Here is an 18,192-nt window from a genome sequence, read left to right as displayed (position 1 = left end):
GTTCTATGTGACTTGGTTTGGAAATAGTTAACTGGTACTGTAATTTGCATTAAATAAAAAGTAGGTTAGCCTGGAAATGAAATTAAAATTCACAAGTGTGTGGTCTTTCTTTCAGTACCCAACCCTCTTTTCTTCACCCTGCCTATTTTGTCATTGCAATATGTAGTCACATCACCATCTCCATTCCTCCAGTTAGAGAAACATGAATCTTTGTTATAAAAATCAAGATACAAACACTAGTTCTTCTTTCCAATGATCTTATTCCATTGTATAGCCCCAAGAGGTGCAGCTTCCCTCTTGGAAACCTTTGGATTTGCTGTAGAGGAAGCTTTGCAGACACTGCTTTGAAGAGAGAAAATCCCTAAAAGGGACAAGTTTTTTAAACGTGTGTAAGCTGCTGTCTTTGATTACTGTGTTCACGGTTTGGTGTAGCTGTGTTTTCTTTTAACTTTCATCCCATTAGTAATGGTCTTTGGGAGTATCTGTAAAATATATGAACACCACAGACAGTGGGGCTGTCCCTCCCAGGTAACCAACACATGTGTTTGAGTCTGCTCATTTCCAATCCTGGATGATGTATGTAAACATGTTATGTCTCTTAGTGCAAAAAGAAACATCTTTTTTTTAGGGCTGGCTCACTCTGTCAGGCCTAATCTAAAGGCTAGATATAAAGTCATGTGACTGCTGCTTCAATAAAAACAAATTTATATTGGATAAAGTCTAGTCTTCTCTTTATTTACTTACTTATTGTGCTGGGGGGGTTGGCTAATGCCACTAATATTTGTAAAATAGATACTTTTACCAGTGTGTGGGGAGGTGCAGGTTGGGGGGTTTCAGGACAAACATGTAAAACGTTACTTTGGGATGGGCCTCCTGAAGGTATTGAAGTGTTTGTTTGAGATTCACTTAACACAGTGTGTTAAATGTCCTGCAAGATAGCCTTTTAACTTAAAATCCTGAAAGACTGCGTTTCTAATTTATTAGGTCTTCCAAAAAGTAGTGACCAACCAGTCCTTTGAGATCCCGTTTGAGGAGAGCAGTGATAGAGATGTCATTTCAGAAGATGTTCTAGACAGATGACAGTTGGGAAAGGGAGAGATTAGGTTGCAAATCTCGTTCATGCAAAAGGAAGTGAGCCAGAGTGATGGGGTGGGTCACCCATTTCTCGGGTGTAGGAATACTTCACCCGCCAACTGGCACCTTCAGATTTAGGAGAGCTGTGGGTATGAAAAGGAAAGAGTCCAGGGAGAAACTGAAGCTAATGTGGAAGGTGGCATGCTCAGGCCCACACGTTGCCAGAAGCCGGGAAGGGATGGTCACTCAGATCTATGTTTCTCTTTACATCATCTTTTCTCCAGAAAGGAGAGGCCACCCTGCGCCTTCCCACAAGAAGACTTGTTGATGTCAAGGCTTTAATTAGATCCTTAGAGTCTGGGCCACGTAGAGATTGGCTGCTGGGTGGCTCTGACTAATGGGAGAGCCAGAGGCCAGCAGTCACTCACTTAGTCTTTTCTCCTGAGCTTTGGAGACTGACTCCATCCTCACCTGACCGAGGCAAGAGCTAGAAAAAGAATGGTGGCTACGAGGATGCCCGGAGACTGACCCCTAGTTCTCCATGCTGAAAAGCTCAGGGAAGGGAGTACTGAGGAAATCCAAATATTTGAGAGTAGGAAAGTTAGTCTGGCTCCTAGTCCTATAAACTCAAGATCCACAGAACTGCTGAAAGGAGTATCCTGTGTGAGCTCTGGTGCATCTAAGCTTGAATCTTAACTACACTTCGACTACACTTAGTATTTATAAATATTAAATCATACGTACCTACCAATTCAATGTTTATAGAACTGCCCAGGTATTTTTAAAATCCATAGTGGGAGCTGGGAGTTTACCTCTGGTCTTAATCCCTCCTTGACCTCACCTTACTGTAGCCGACATTTAACAACCACTTCAGGCTCTTGAATGAATGGCACACTCAAAATTATTTCAACGGGGACGGAGAGATGCATCTGACTTACGAATACAGTTGAATGAAACATATTTCCAAACGAGTATAATTAGACAAAATTCCTGGGGACGAAAGCTGTAGTCATTGTATTTGGAGAGAGGAGCTCTTTTTTCCCTCAGTTTCTTTTCTAAAAATGAGTGTGTTCTGAATCTCCTTGATGCAGAAGAGGCTGGGAAATCTGGAGGGTGGCAAGGAATATGTTTGCTGGCTTTGATTTATAGTGTCAGTGATTTCTTAAGTTCTCAAAGTTTGGCCTGCTTCCTGTAAAATAGTAAAAGCTGAATGAGTATCTGTTCCTTAAAATTCAGTTAACTTGTAGCTTCATTTGCAACGAAATGAGATATTTAAAATTAATTCAGTTAGTACATTTTAAATTATGCACATACTTTAAATTTTTAGGTAGAACCATCATTTTATGAGCAAACCAAGTTAAATAATGCATTTTTATGTTCTTACACGAAGAGTCTGCAGATGTGTAAAGGGCAATAGTAAAATAAGTAGTAAAATATATATATATATATATTATATACATAATATATATTTCTATTTCTCCACCCCCACATTTCTTTTTTCCCCAGAAAAGAAGGCAAAAAAAGAAGAAAAAAGGTTTAAATCTCTACCCAAAGTTAATTCTGTAAGTCCTCTTACCTTGATTTGACATTAAACTTAGGATTTGATAAGCCTAGTTCTTAGGTGTGGAATGCTTTATGTAAAATTAGTTAAAACGTAGTTTATGAAAAATGCAAAAAAATTTTACTCAAAATGGCTATAAATAAAACAGACACTTTCATCCTCTTTAACTTTGCAAATAGATGTGTAAATGGAAACATACAGTGCACACATATCCAGCGCATTTATTAACTGCCTGGCAACGTAGCCTGTCACAGCGAGCACCCCAGGGTTCCAGCTTCGGGAGCAACCCACACCCCAGCTCAGATGTGGAGCAGACACACACACGTGCACACAGCCAGCTAGTGCCCTCCCTGCCTCGGGCACAGGTTCCAGGGATCCCTCTCTTGGGTCCTGAGTGCACACACAACCCCAGCGTAGCTCAGCATCCACACAAAGACATCCTTTATGCTGCTTACGCCACATCACTTCTTTTGATCAAAGTTATGTGTGTTTCTGCTTTGTTTTCTTTACTGAACCATAAACTTGAAAGTCAGGATCCATTTCTGAGTCAGCGTTACCCCACAGCAGGTTGCTTATTGTTTGGTGCTTAATAACATGTTTGGATGTAGAGACAGAATGAGGTGTCAGGAGGAGGGAAGAATAAAAAGATAGGGAAGTCCTGAGCAGCTTCTGACATTTGGTGCAGGCTTCTGGCTTCTCTCGAGAATACTCCCACAGTCACTAATGCATCTGCTGATGGACACAGGCCTGGAACTCAGAGCAGCTCAGGACAGGAGGCTGTGGGTTGGGAATGAGTGAGAAGTGGGAGACAAGGGTGCTAGAGGTAGCAGTGAAAACACCCAAGAAGCTAATGAACTCGGGTATGGGCACAGACCCTCGATGGCCCACCCCCAGTCACCCTTTCCCCTCTCTCACCATAACACTAGATCCCCAGACCACTGGGCCTTCTAAGGGAAGGGTGGCCTTGCCTCTCAATGGGCCTGACCTATAGGCCAGTGCACTCTCCATTTAAGGGTCAATGGCTTCATTCTCCACAGACTGAGCTGGGGGCTGAGAGGACCCATGTTCCCTCCTGATGAATACTAGCCAGCATCCTCAGAGCTGTCATTGTGTGTTCCCTGGAGAGGCAGGACCTGTCGGGCACTGTCGGCTCTCAGTGGAGTCCATCTTTCTAGCCCCAGGAGTGGCGGCTCCAAGGGCTCTGGCTCTGGCTGCCCCCATGGGGGCTAGCCCAGGGGCCGCTGCTCAGCCATCTGTGATGTTGAACAACTCCCGCATGAGGGGGGTAGCAAAGGGGTGTATGTCCTGGATGCGCAGCAGCCGCTGGGTGTGCTCGGCGTTGATGCTGCGAAGCTCGGTGAGTATAGCCATGATCTTCAGAAACAGGAACCTGCAGGCCAGCCAGAGGAATGGTTGGGGGTGCAGCCACCCTTGCCCTGACCCACCAACCCTGGGACCGCTCTGAAGTTGCACAAGTTTGGAACAAGTTTGGAGGTTTTAATCTCAGGTCAGCCAAGAGACAAGGCTCGGTTGAATTCCTTAAGCTTCTCTTTCAGCCTGCGGACGAGAAGAGCAGAACAGCCTGGGGGACTTGAGGTGTGGACCTGCACTCCTTGCTCGCACCTCATGCTCTCGTATACAGACTTCCGGGGGGAAATCCAGGTATTGCAGGCACCGAGTGCACAGGTCAATTTGAGGGGAACTCTCTGCCCAGGTTAATGGCTGGGGTGAGGACCAAGTGGAGTAGTTGTAGGGGCAGGGGCTGCAGGCTGCAGTCCCTTCCTAGATATAGCCCGAGATCTAGTGTCTGAGACACATCTTGTGCCTCAGTTTCCCCATGATGCCTCCTAGCTCCATACAGGGGAGGACTGAGAAAATCAAGCCACGGCCACCCCCAGCATCCCAGGATGCTGAACTCAAAAGAACACGCCAAGTAAAGACTAGAGGTTTAAGTTCACACGAGCATACCCAGTGCTGGCCTTCACATGTCATGGCTGGGGCCTATGGGCACCAGGTCACGAGGACTGTGAGGCCCGGTGAAGGGGTGGAAGCCCCTGTCTGGCCACATCCTGAGTAGCCTTCCCCTTTGGGTTGTGCCCAAACTAAAGAGTTGCCAGTCCCATTTGCTGTGTTTGCCCCTGGGAGGTGGCTAGCAGCCGTAGAGTGTGGACTGCCGTCTTGGGCCACCTGTTCCACCTCCAGCTTCCGCTTGTCTGGCTGTGGAACCATGGGCAGTCACCCTTAGCCTCCTGTCCCTTGTGGGGTGGTGTTGGCACCTACTTCGTGAGGCTGTTTTCAAGATTAAAGGTGATAACACATGTAAACTGCTTGGCACCAGGGCTGGTACTTCTCAATAAATGGTAGCTGTTAATAGATTGATTTACTATTATCATCGTATTGTTATCTTTGTCATCATTATGGTTATTGCTGGCTATGGCCAGAAGAGCCTGTAGGAGCCTCAGGAGAGTACCTGGCTGTTCCCACCCCTTGATCCCAAGAGTGTGGGAGGCTCTGGGCAGATGGGAGCTGTGCCTCAGGGAGCAGTGCCCCATCAGCTGGGCATGGCCTCTGGGCCTTCTTACGTTTCTCCATTGTTGGGCTGGAGCTTAGCTGACTGGGCAGGAGGCCTCAGGGGAGGTCACAGCACAGGGCCCCAAAGTCCTGATCATCAGAGGCTGCCCCAGGAGCGGCTCTAGTCTGCTCTCCCCAAGAGGCCCAGAACAAGCGGGGGCCTGGACGGCAGGGCTGCCAGGGGGAGCCCCCTCACCCCGTCCCAGTTTGCTGCTCACCGGTGGGCTGGCTGGGGCCGATTGCATTCGATGTAGACCTTCAAGGTGACAGCGAATTGCTCCTGCAGCTGGTCCACTACCCTGCGCTGCACCACACCTGGACGATCTAGTGGGGAAGCGAAGGCAGTGTGGTGCCAGCAAGGCCATGGGGGCAAAGACAAGCTCGGTCTAACCGAGAAAGGGCAAATCACCAGCCAACCACCGTCCAGAGCCGGAGACGCCCAGGCAGGGAACTGAGGGAGCACTAGGAAGGCTGTGCATCACCCCACGGGCCCGAGGAGAAACCCGTCAGAGTCCCCATCCCAGCTATGCAGTCAGTGGGGGGGCAAGGCTGTCGGTTGGGACCTTCCCTGGGGGGCAGAGGAGGGACTGCTGCCCCCTGAAGCTAAAGCTGAGGCGGCGTGAGCAATCCTGGGGGTGGTGGGGAGGCCAGACAGGACAGGTGGGGTCATCACCTGGGGAGAAGAGGGAGATGGCCTGCATTAGCACATACTCCTCCTTGTGCAGCTGCAGCTTCTTCAGCATGTAGTGGAATTTCAGCAGCGGCTCCAGGAGAAGCTGCTGGATGCCCCCTGTGAGTAGGATAGGATGGAGGGGCAAATTTCTTAGGATCTGACCAAAGACCCAGACTTCCCTCACTAACGTCTGTTTTCCCATCACCCAATCTTCTGCCCTGCAATCCCAGGACCAGCATATTCCTGGCATGGCTCCTCCCCGCCCTCCACGGTGTGTTCCCCTCCCTCTACCGGGGCAGACAGGCACCTGCAGGGTCTTCCAGGCAGTAGGACAGCCGACCACACTCCCAGGTCCCAGTCTCTGCATTGAACACCGTGTTGCATCTCAGTTGGCACAGCTCAAAGGTAGCCCCCTTCAGCAGGGAGATCTGGTCCTCGATGGGCAAGTCCCTGCAGTGAGGACAGGAGGGGAGGCCAGCTTCCTGAGAAGCTGCCACAGGCCAGCCCCCACTCCCATGGTCCAGAAGTCAGGGGAGGTCGGGGAGAGGAGGATGGGCTCCCACCCCTGAGGATTCTGCAGTTGCTTTCAGATTGCCTCCGATCTCTCCCCCTGACAATCCAGCCAAGCACATGACTCCTCCCTTCCACCTTCCTCCAGTCTCCTGCTACCTTCTGGAACTCTCCACTGCCAACGTAGCTTGGTGTCCAGGGTCCTTACAGCCTGGCCCCATCTCCTCCAACTCCCTGCACAGCCGCTGACCTTGGCTTCTGGTCCCTGGCCTTGTACTTTCTGCCTCGGTTGCCCACTTGGAATGATTGACCCTTTGACTTCACTTAAGGAAATCCTGCTAGTCCTTCAGGCCAAGCTGTCTCTGTGGCTCCTAGACGTCTCTCCAGAATGCAGTGTTGTCCTGCAGGTGCCACTTCTTTGGCACGAGTTCCATGCAGTGGGGGTATTTGCTTCCTGCTATCTATTTGGACTCAATGTTTCTACTGTTTCTCTCCAGGCAGCCTGCATGCCTTGAGCCCCACTCCCAGCACTGAGCGCAGGCCTAGCCACCGTGGCTGTCTCTGATATTCATGGTTAGATTGACACCCCTCCCATCCTGAGAGGGGCCCCAACTTCCCAATGAAGGAACCCGGGAGGGAGGTGGTTCTTGCCTGGCTCTTGACGAGGCCCTGTGCCCAGCTTTGGTCTTCTGGGGAATTTGGTCCCTTGTTTTCCTCACACCCCATCCTCCTTTTAGAGCCATAATACTGAGCAACTAGCGTCATGACGCTGATCTCCTTCTGGGTCTCCCCAGCACCTAGCTCAGGACCTGGCAGGTGGCTGGCTCTCAGCTCTGTCCTCTGTGCTTCCAAAGCTGGCCTCTCTGATCAGCTGCACCCCTGTGCAAGTTCCTTAACCATGGTCGAGCTCAGTTTCCTATCTGTAGCATGGAGGTGATAAAAACACCTGCCTCCTGGGGTGGTTGTGCTCAAAACTGTGGTCACAAAGAACAGCAAGTGACCTCCCATCCTGGTGTTAAATTGTGGGTCATCAGATGTCAGTGGGGATCCGCAAAGATCCACGTGTGTAAGTAGGCCTCTCTCCCTACTCCCTTGACCTAATCTGCCACAATCTGACCCTGCGCCAGCCTGTCGCCTCCTCTCCCCATTAAATAAGTCCTGTGTGTCACCCATAGGGCACAGCGGAAACTGTGGGCTCCTGCAATATGACCTGCCCTCTGCCTGCCGATGGAATCAGGGGCTCCTTGTGTGTGTGATTTGGCTCCACCTGAGCAGGCCCAGCAAAACCAGGTGGCTGACACCAGGAAAGACAAGCCCAGTACCACCTCCAGCCCTGACAGACCACATCTCACGAGGTTGTGCTGGTGCCACACCGGGAGGTTCCAGGGCTTCTTGATGACCAGTTGCCCAGGTTGTTGACTCCATGCCCAGCTTTAGGGAGTGCCCAGCCTTTGGTTCTCAGGACCAGCCATCCTCCCAGCCTTCTCTTGGCAGCAGACTGCCAGAGCCCAAGCGTCTGCCCCTGCCTGTCTCCTCTTCTCCCTCTAGACTTCCTTCCCTTTCCTTCCAACTCCTTCCTGCTCTGGAACTGTCAACTTGTGATTCCTGCCCTTTTGGGAGGAAATAGGGAAGGGAATTCCTATCTGAATGTCCACCATGTATGTGCTGGATGCTCCTCAGATGTTTTCTTATTTCATATGGCAGCCTGCAAGGTAGGCCTTATTAGCTCCCAGACAGCAGAGGGGGAGGCTGAGACACAATGAGGTTAAGTGGCAGGCCCACAATCACAAAGGGAATGAGCTGTACCATGAGGGCTCCATTTCCCAGCAGTGCCAGGTACCCCAGGGGACACAGATAAAAGAGGGTCTTTCATCACCAACATCCCCCAGACTCAGAGGAATCTATCCCAGACCCTTTGAACCTGCTGGCCATTTCCTGCTCCTTTCCACACCCATCCACCCAGCCCCCGTGTCCTACCTGAAGTGGGAGATGACTTTCGCAAAGTTGATGATGCCTTTGAACATGTAGGTGGACAAGTCAGCTATGTGGGGCAGCAGGGAAAAGATCTCTTTCCCACTGCCTTCGGCTGGGGGTTTGTAGTTCCAGATGCTGCCATCCTCCCCCCGCAGCTGCAGAGAGAGTTTCACGGAACACAGATCTTTCCTGATCTGGCTCCACCTGGCAGCCTCTTCCTGTGATGGAGCCTGCAAAGACTCTGGAATCTCACAGCCACTGCTAAGCACCTCGGGCAGCTGGGACACGAGACGGGAGGTGGAGAGAAGAGAGAGAGACAGCATGTATTCTCCCAAACACGATCTCACACAGGCCCCAGACAGGTACACACAGCCACAGCTGCAGCCTGAGAGAATGCACGATTACAGATGCGTGTGCACATGTGTGTGCACACACACAAACACAGAGCACTTGTTTCTTCTCTCTGGTCTTCTCCCATCAGGTGGTGCACTTTCTGGATCTATGAATTAATGGTCTGGCACATCCCTGCCTGGTCAGAGATGGGTTTTCTCCTTGCCCTAATGGAAGATGAGGGGGGCCTCCACCATCACTGTGTCCCAAACATCACTGACCCTGGGCTCAGGAGACTCAGAGAGAAGGATCTGGGAGCTACAGATGGAAAGAACAGACTTCTGGGGTGTCTGGGCTAACTAGTTCGCTGAGCTGGGCAGGCCACCCGAGATGCTGGTGAGCATAGGAGGAGGAGGCACTGGGTCGTACATGGCTAATGTTGCTGAGATCACTAACTATTCTTGGGTCAGTAAAACCAGTTCACACAAGTCCACCCCCTGCAGGTCCTGACCCTATCATCACAAAGGCCTGAATGCCAGCCACCCTGGGGCACCTCCGCTTTCCCTCCCTTTATTGCTCAGACTCAATTTCTACCTGCTGTGGAAGGAGAGAGCAGAGATTCTCAAACCTGAGTGTGTCAGAATCACCTGGAGGTCTTGTCACAACACAGAATGCTGGGCCCCACCCTGAGTTTCTGATTCAGGAGGTGTGGGGCGATCTGAGAATCTGCATTTGTAGCAAGTTCCCAGGTGCTGCTGCTGCTGGTCCAGGGAACACTCTTTGGGAACCCCTGGGAATGAGACTGGCCTTCTGAGGAGCCAGCACACGAGCTGAGCCAGCTCCAATGCCTCATACCCGGAAATTCTTGAAATGGGAGAAGGTGATGTCAAAGGTTTTCTTCTGAGCATCCATCAGCTCCCTGATCATCATCCACTGCTCTTCGGTCAGACCCTTGGCTCCAGGGGGCTGAGTCCCAATCCGTTCCCTCTTCTTCCTCCTGATCAAGGCCCGCCTCTGCTCCACGGCCGCGTCGGACATGATCACTGCAGGGACAGCCAGACCAGGCTCAGGCACCTGCCAGGAGCTCGGCCACTTCTTAACCCCCTCCAGGCAGCAGTAGGGAGGGTGCTGGTGACAAGAACCGGCCCTTTTCCAGACTTGAGAGGTCTGTGGGCTCCTCTGGAGAAACACCGGGGTGAGGACAGAGGGATGAGGTGCGGCTGGTGTGCTGCCCGCAGCTGTGGGGTTTGTAACAATTTTGTGGGACAGTGGGCAGAGTGAAGCCTTCAGAATCAAAAGGTGCTGGGTTTGAGGGACAGCTTTGCTGCTCTCTAGCGGTGACCTTGACAAGCTCGCTCACCTCTCTCCTTCAGTTTCCTTCCTGGTTATCTGGAGTGACTGCTAACCTCACACTGCTGTTACAATGAGACACTGCATGGCAAGTGCCTAATCCAGCTCCTGGTACACAATAGCCGTTGAGTAAATGCACCTGACATGACTCCTTCCTGGTAGATCAGACACCAACAAGACTCCTCAGAGTCCCCAAGGTCCCTGGGTCTCCAAAACCCCGGAAGCTGGGGCTAGTGCTTAGAAGGAAATATCAACTCTAGCCACTGCCTATGTAGCCTGGAGCTGTCGGGTCTTCTGTGGATTTCTGGAGCCCACTTGCGTGTGTAGAGCAAAGCTGTGGGGGTCTTTGGAGGGGAGAGCAGGGACGGCTGGGGAGGGCCTCACTCTCTGCCGGTCTGCAGCAGGCTCTCTGCCCGCATGCCCAGGAACCCGGCCCCTGAAAGAGGCTGCCCATCACGTAAGGTCACTCTGTGATTGATGGAGATAAATATGCACTGGAAGTTTCCAGTCTTTTCTCCACGAGCTTTAATCACAGAGTCACCTCTGAGCACAATTACACCAAAGCTCAACAGGTAGAAGGAGAGCACTCTATGTCGCCTATCTGCAAACAGTTCCTCTGGAGGACACCAGGTCTGGGGCAGCAGCGGACCCCAGCCACTAGAAGGTTGGGGGTCATGTCACATTACGTGTCTCCAGCTCCCCGCCCTCCAATTCACCTTCCCCAATTTGGTTAAAACAACAATGAAGGGGACAAAAAGAATCCCTCAAGAGCCGCTGAGGGGAGAGTGGGGCACGACCCTGGCCTGAGATAAGCACACCTCCCAGAGCAGAGACTAAGGGCCCCTCCACCTCCCCAAACCCCAGGACTGCCGCGGGGGTGCGGGCAGCGTGCACGTGCACACTTGCCGTGCGGGTCTGCACACGCGCTCACATGCACGCCCGCGGCCCACGCCCACTCGGCTGCCGCGCGTGTCAGGCCGAGGGTCCGCGCGCCCACGCCGCCCAGGCCGCCCGCTGCTCACTCTCCTTCTTCATGCCGCTCTCCAGGCACTTGCGCAGGCGGCAGGCCTGGCACTGTCGCCGGGTCTTCCGAGTGATCTCGCAGGTGCCCTTCCGGAAGGGGCACCTCAGGCGGGCGTTGCGTTTCATGGCCCTCCTGGGAGAGAACAAAGAGCGAGAGGTCGGCCCAGGGGCCTCTCCAGGCCGCCTCACATCCCGAGGACACTAGCCGCGCCCTCTTTGGGGCCTGCCTCTGCTTCTGAGTCGGGTGGGGTTCATCGGAGAGGTGCGGGGGTCTTTCTATCTGTGCGGGGGTCCCCCCCGCCCCAGGAGTCTCTGGAGGAGGGAGAGCAGGAGGAAGCGGTTCCTGCCACATTCCCACTGCGCTTCCAACAAGCCACCCCCCGGGCCCCTTTCTGGGGGCTACAGCGCCAAGCCCCGCCCAGCTTACCCCGACCCTCCCCTCACCCCCTTGCCCTTAGTACCAGGCACCCCAGGAGGACGAGGCCATGTTTCTGTGCAGGTGGCCTCTTCCTGGGTTTCTCCTCCTTGGAGGAGGGAGCCAGAGGAAACCGGCCCCAGGAGGGTAGGGACAGAAGGCCCGCCCTTGCCCAGCCCCCAGTCTAGACTGGGGGCCAGGGGCAGCCGGAGGCTCAGGAAACTGTGGGGAACTCTCTACCTCACCGGACAACGGCCTACCCGTCCGAAAAGCGGATTCTCCTGACTGATCTGCGGGAGCCAAGGAGTTCAGAGGCCTGAAGCAGGGGGTGTGTGGGCCCGTCAGCCACAGGTCCCGGCACAGCTGGCCGGGTGGGGAGATACCGGGGTAAATGCCTTAGAGACCCCAGCACAACCGCCCTCTCCCCACAGCCAGGGCATCCTGAACTTCCCGCAAAAGACCCAGTCAGTGTGGCCCTAACTTCCTTGCCCCCTTTTCGCAGCTGAATAGAAAGAAACCAATTCCTCTTGGGCTCTGGCCTCTGGCCTCTGGTTCTGGTCCACAGTGTGGAAAACGAGGACCCGACAGGCATGGCTGCAGAGTGGCCCTGGGGCTGAACCCGGAGGCTGAGCCATGTTCATGGTGACCACAAGCTTGACCCCGGAGGCCTGAGGCCTAGGGCCAGTGACCAGCCCAGGGGGCGTGTTCTTCACGGGCGCCACCACCTCCCCCTCCTGCCTGCTGATGCTCCTCCAGAGTCCACCCAGAACGGGAAAGGGGGAGGAGCTCACACTTATGAACGACATGCTGTGAATCAGATGCGCAGCTGGATATCGTGCAGAGCTGTGCAAATTCATTTCTCACACCCCATGGAATTCATCAGGTCATCTGCCTGACAGAGGAGGAAACTGAGTCTTGGAGAAGACAGATGGCTGTCCTTCCAGGTGAAGGACAAGCTGAAATCTGAACCCAGGTCTGTGATCCACAATGCCAGCTTTTACCCCTACAGCAGGCTGCTCCCCCACCCCCCCACCCACCCCGGGAGTCCCAGGACAGCCACTGAGTGGAGGCAGCTGAGCAGAGGACTCTGCCCCCCAAGGCAGTCTACACGGACGCTGCCGGCAGAATCCAGATCTGGCTCGGATGTCTGCTCTCCTCCGGGTGGCCGTGTTGGCATACGCCCAGCTCAGGATTGTGTCTGGTGCTCTTGCTAGTGACCAGTTCAGGAGTATGCTGGGGCCCATTTCCAGCCGCTGTGAACTGAAGGGTCTTCTGGGGAAGGTTTCCTTGCTCTTAGAGAGAGGATGAGATGGGCCTTTCTGTCCCTCGGCTGAGCATCGTGGTTACCGCCTGTGGCCCCTGCACGATGCTGCCCCAGGGGGAGCAGCCCGAGAGCAGAGCTCTCACATAGGACAGCAGCAGAGAAAAGTGAAAAGATCCGAGCTGCTGAACTCACCAACCCTGAAGCCTTCAGACTTCTAGAAATGAGCAGTAACATGTTTTCCTCATTGTTAAACCCCTTTGAGTGGAGCATTGCTACAGCTGAACGCGGCCTGATGTGGCTGCTGTGTTGAGCGTCTGTTAGAACCCACCCAACACGGGTGTTCGTTTCTCCCTGGAGCATGGGCACCTTTGGACCGGGCCTAGGCCCAGCCATTCCCTTGGCACCTGAGAACCGCTCAAGCTTGACCACATAAGCCCTGAGGCCGGAGTTTCTTCACTCTGGGGAGACGTTGAGCTGCTGCAGCCCATCCCTGGGCTAATCCCTCCGTGGACATCTTCCTGTGGGTTCTGGCCCGCACCCGCCTGACTGGAGGCCCATCTTCGGTGGGACTGCAGAATGGGCCGTGGCTCTAGGGTTTGTTTCCATCTGAATGTCCAGCCACCGGGAAGAACTCTGCACAGGCCAAGCCAGGCTGGCTGTCCCGAGATGCGTGAGGGTCCCAGAGGTGAGCGCTGCTCTCTCATAGCTGGCCCTCCCACAGGGCAGACCGGGAGCCTTCCTCACACATTTCCTTCCTCTGCTCCCCTCATTTCCTGGTGGGCTTCTCTTCCTCTTGGTCTGAGCCTCGCCTCGAGCTTTGTTTTTTCTCTCTCTTCAGCTGGACGACGTGAGCCTTCTGTCCGGACCTGTCTTGCTGTGAGCTGGGACCTTTTAGTCCTTACCTTTTTGGACCTCTCTGTTTGTCTGTTTCTAGGTGAGCTTGTTTTGTAGCAGTATTCATTTATTTTATTCCATTCTTTACTCAACAACCACTCCAGAAGACTGATCTGAACACTTGCATTTTGGATTTTCAAATTCTTTGCTCTTTTACTGACTGATCTGCTATTTTGTTCAAGAACACATAGAGAAACACAGGGGCACCTTAATTCAAATGGACCTTTCCTGGGTAAGGCAGGAAGACGGAAGATGAAGGAGCCTCTGAGATGTAAATGGCTCTCTTGAGAGTCATTTGGATGGGCCATCAGCCCACACTCTGAACCTGGGAGAGAGGTCAAGCTGAGGCCCTGAGACAGTGCCCAGTGGGCCAATGGCAGAACCCTAGTTAAATGTGTGCGTCAGGAGTGGCAGAACCCAGGGTGTCAGGGGAACAGGTGGGTAAAGGTTGAGAGGTAGCTCTACCTGAAAAAGCCTTTGCATCCTTCACATGTCATGACGTTGAAGTGATAACCAGTGGCCTTGTCCCCACATACACGGCAGATTTGGGGACCCCCATCTCTCTCATGGGCATTGATGGCTGGCTTTCCAGGAGTGGAGTCTGCTCCTTTGCAGCGCACGAGGTCAGCATGGTTCCAGCTCTCTTCAGGTCTCACCTCCAGCTTTGCTTCTGGGCCCCTTGCACTAGAAGTGAAAAAACCACAGGGAATGAGAGGGCTGGGCAGGATGTGCAGGGGCAGTCCTCTCTGTGTGTCACTCCCATTTGGCTCTGTGGACCCTAGAGCTGCCTCTCATGGAGGAAATGGGGGTGGGTTTGGAGTTGTTCTAAAGAGAGATGTAACCACGACATTTTATATACAATAATAGGGTTCTGGAATAAGACATGTGAACAAGAACATGGAAGGGAGAAAGGTAAGAGGAAGAAACAAGAAGGAAAAAGAAAAGGCTATCTGGGTTGGCTCATGGCAGTAATACTTGAATGGACTGAGATCAGGAGGCCGTGAGCTGGTCAAAGGCCTGAACGGGGAGCAGCCCAGGGGACAGGACACTTGTTCAGGATGGTTTCTGGGATTGAAGAAACCCAGAGGGGCAGCCCTCAGGTGTGTTGTGGCCCAAGTTCCCAGAGAGAGCTGGAAGGCTGGGCAGAGAGAGGGTTTCAACTGAGTAACCAAACAGATGGGGAGAAAGATAGACAGGAGTGAGGCTCACGATGCAGGGAGAAAATGGCCCAGGTCCCAGGCAAGCGGGGGCCTAAGTGAATAATCAGAGAACTCGTACCCACTAATAGAGCTGTCCTCAAGATGCCCCTCCAGGGAAATTTCACCTTGAGAATGGACACCGAGGACAAGTAGTAGAGTAGAAATTGGGAACTGTCCTATTCACTGCTTTTCCCAAAAGTCTGTCTGGGCACTGACTGCTGAGGACCACCACACCACAGATGATGTTGCTTTTTCTAAAACCAAAATGAAACTTTGACAGAAATTTCAACACACCAATTTCTGTTTCCAACAGCATGACAGATGAGAGCTGACAGTTTCACCGCTAAGGATGGATTGGAATTAATCTGTGCCCTGCCCCTGGCCCGCAGAAAACTGCAGACAGACTGGGAACTTGAACCGAACAGGTGTGTATGGGAATCTCTCCTGATTTTTCAAATCATAATCATGACCTCGTATAGGTTTGCAGACAAAATGTATACTGAGTGTTCACAAAAGCCTCAAACCAAGAATTTGATTTAGGGATCTTGGATTGGTGGTGCTCCCAGACACCCACAGAAGCAGATGTTGATCCTCCTCTCTAGAGGAACTCACATTCCACCAAGGCACAAAGAGTCGCACAAGTAGTGTTCAAGAAATATGAGCAAAAACTCAGAAATCGCAAGGCCAGGACCAACGTGGCACCATGAGCAAGACTCAGCAAAAACAACTTAGAACAAAACCAGACCTGCAAAGGCTCCCTGAATTATCAAACACGGAATCTATTTAAATAAATAGTAGAAAACGTTAAAGATATAAGAGCAAAAGACCACAAAATTGACCAAGCAGATTTGCAAAATGAATAAAAATTGACTATAAAATCTGAACAAATATTGACTGTATAAACCAACAATATCAATGTCCTGGGAGTTAGAAAAAGCAAAACATAACTAAAATCTGCAACAACATAGAAGACAGAGGATCACAGTGAAACTTTTCTAAGGTTCTGTATTGTTGAGGGAGGGAAAGATAATAAATAACTCGATTTTGATAAGTAAAGTATACTTGTTAAAATTTCTAAGATAACCTCTAAAAGTCTAGAAATAGAATGCATACCTAATAGAATGCATACCTAATAGAAGCTAATAGAGAGGAAAAAATGGAAGAAGAAAAAATTCAACTAGAGAGATTAAAAGAAACTCAAAGGATGAGATAAATAGAAAGCACTGGGTAAGAAGGTGGAAATAGCACATATAATGATAATTAAATTTAAATATATTAAATGTTCCCATTAAAAGACACTGACAGGGGGTGGTTAAGTTTGCGTGCTCTGCTGCGGCAGCCCAGAGTTGCACTGGTTCGGATCCTGGGTGCAGACTTGGCACCGCTCATCAGGCCACGCTGAGGTGGTGTCCCACATAGCACAACCAAGGCACTTACAACTAGAATATACAACTATGTACTGGGGGGCTTTGGGGAGAAGAAGAAGAAAAAAGGAAAAAAACAAAAGGAAGATTGGCAACAGCTGTTAGCTCAGGTGATTAATCAAACACGTAATCTTTCAAAAAAATAAGTAGCATTTAAAAAAAAGACACTGAGAAAAATGGTGTCAGCATTTCAGGCTGGGATTATCTAAGGTTTGGGATTAGTATTTTGGGGGCAGACTTTGAGTTGAAGAATAAGGAATGGGGCAGGTACTAAACTGGTAACTAACAATTATTGAAACAGTGTTCTAGGTCCTTTGCAAAAGGCAACTCATTTATTCATCATAACAATTATCATAACACTTATAATCTCACTCAACAAACATATGTTTGAGCATCTACCATACATCGGATACCCTGTCATGTTGGGTCATTTTTCAGGTCCTACGAAAGCTGGAAGTCACTTTTTTGGCAGAAATCCGGGGCCTGCTATAAACCCCTCTAACTACTCACAGACACAGAGTGTGCCAAAATCAAAGAGCATCACAGGAAGGGAAAATTTCCTATGCAAGGTATCACTTCGGAGTGCACACTGGAGGAGAACTGCTTTCCTTAAGTTTCAGCTTCGTTCCAGAGCCATTAGAAATAGTAGAATCTGAGGCTATGGAGATGGTTGGCAGAGAGTCTGCACGTAAATTATCAACTTTGGACAATCGGAGATAGTGAGATGTCTCTTCCATAGCAATCAGTGTAAATACCGTTCCCTAGGAGGGAAGTGATCATTATGCCGTAACGACCTGAATAACAGGAGAAGCTCGGTGGATGGCATACGCCAAGAAGGTGAAAGAAATGTCTCCAAGAGGACACAGGAGAGACGTTTACTTAAACGTGTCTGATTAATCCCCAATTCCTTAACTCATGAGGAGGTATTAGAATTAATGCCAGACCCTCACTCCATAGTGTTTGTATAACTTTTGTTTGTTTTTGCCTAAATTTGCTGTTAATAAGCAGACCCTGGTACATTCCGTAGGCCAGTCTCTCATATCCTTACGAAGTCCCAGTTAGAGAACTCATGACAGCTATGTTCCAAAGATAGCCCCCAGTCAGCCACATCTCCTGGGATTCCCCCCCTTGTGCAGTCCCCTCCATGATGCATCTAGGATGGTCTGGGCTTTGCTTTAACCAATAGAATGTGGGGAAGTGACACTGTCCCAGTTCTGGGTGTAAGCTGTAAGAAGACCTGGCAGCTTCTACTTTTGCCCTTTGAGAAGTCCTAAGCCATCATGTGAGAAAGTCTGGCTATGCTGCTGGAGTGGCCACCCAAAGGGACCATGCAGAGAGGCCATGTGAAGAGGGAGGGCCCTGAGATGACACAGACAAGAGAGGCCCAGCTGCCACAGCCTTCCAGCCGTCCCCACCAACTTCCGGTCATGTGAGCAAGCTCTCTTGACCGTCTCAGCCCACTTAAGCCTCCAGCCAATGCCACGTGGAGCAGAACTGCCAGCTGAGGCCCATCTACACACGGAATCATGGCAGAAAATAAAATGGTGGGTGATTTAATCTAGCAAGTTTTGGGGAGGTTTGTTACATGGCAAGAGATAATGGAAACAGAACTAGAATTTTGTTAGAAATAGGTCTGAACTGGGGTGGGTGGGGGTGCCAGCTGACACCCCCAGTCCTGATCTTACTCCACTCTTATGTCAGTCCTGCTTACAAAACGGTGCCCTGTGGGCAGGAAATGACAGTGACTAGGTGATGGGAGGGTAAAATGGTGCAGCCACTGTGGAAAACAGGATGGTGGTTCCTCAAAAAATTAAAAACAGGATTACCACATGACCCTGCAATTCCAACTTTGGGTTGAAAGCAGGGCCTTGAAGAGAGGTTTGTGCAGCCATCCTCACAGCAGCATTCTTCACAACAGCCCAAATGTGGA

The 18,192-nt window shown here is 51.3% G+C and overlaps 1 protein-coding gene across 1 annotated transcript; it reads right to left on the bottom strand.

Moving 5' to 3' along the window:
- Nucleotides 1-2,831: 2,831 nt before the first annotated feature.
- On the bottom strand, nucleotides 2,832-18,154 carry NR1I2 (nuclear receptor subfamily 1 group I member 2). The gene is made up of 10 exons (XM_046658806.1): nucleotides 18,089-18,154; nucleotides 16,839-17,023; nucleotides 14,105-14,323; nucleotides 11,066-11,199; nucleotides 9,549-9,736; nucleotides 8,367-8,641; nucleotides 6,187-6,329; nucleotides 5,880-5,996; nucleotides 5,425-5,530; nucleotides 2,832-4,025 (listed from the first exon to the last, which is right to left on the bottom strand). The coding sequence occupies exons 1-10, from the start codon at nucleotides 18,152-18,154 to the stop codon at nucleotides 3,881-3,883; spliced, it is 1,578 nt and encodes a 525-aa protein (XP_046514762.1). The 3' UTR covers nucleotides 2,832-3,880.
- Between the last annotated feature and the right edge of the window lie 38 nt (nucleotides 18,155-18,192).

This window comes from Equus quagga, chromosome 4 (assembly GCF_021613505.1).
Source record: "Equus quagga isolate Etosha38 chromosome 4, UCLA_HA_Equagga_1.0, whole genome shotgun sequence".
NCBI lineage: Eukaryota > Metazoa > Chordata > Mammalia > Perissodactyla > Equidae > Equus > Equus quagga.
This window is presented reverse-complemented; position numbering and strand designations above follow the sequence as displayed.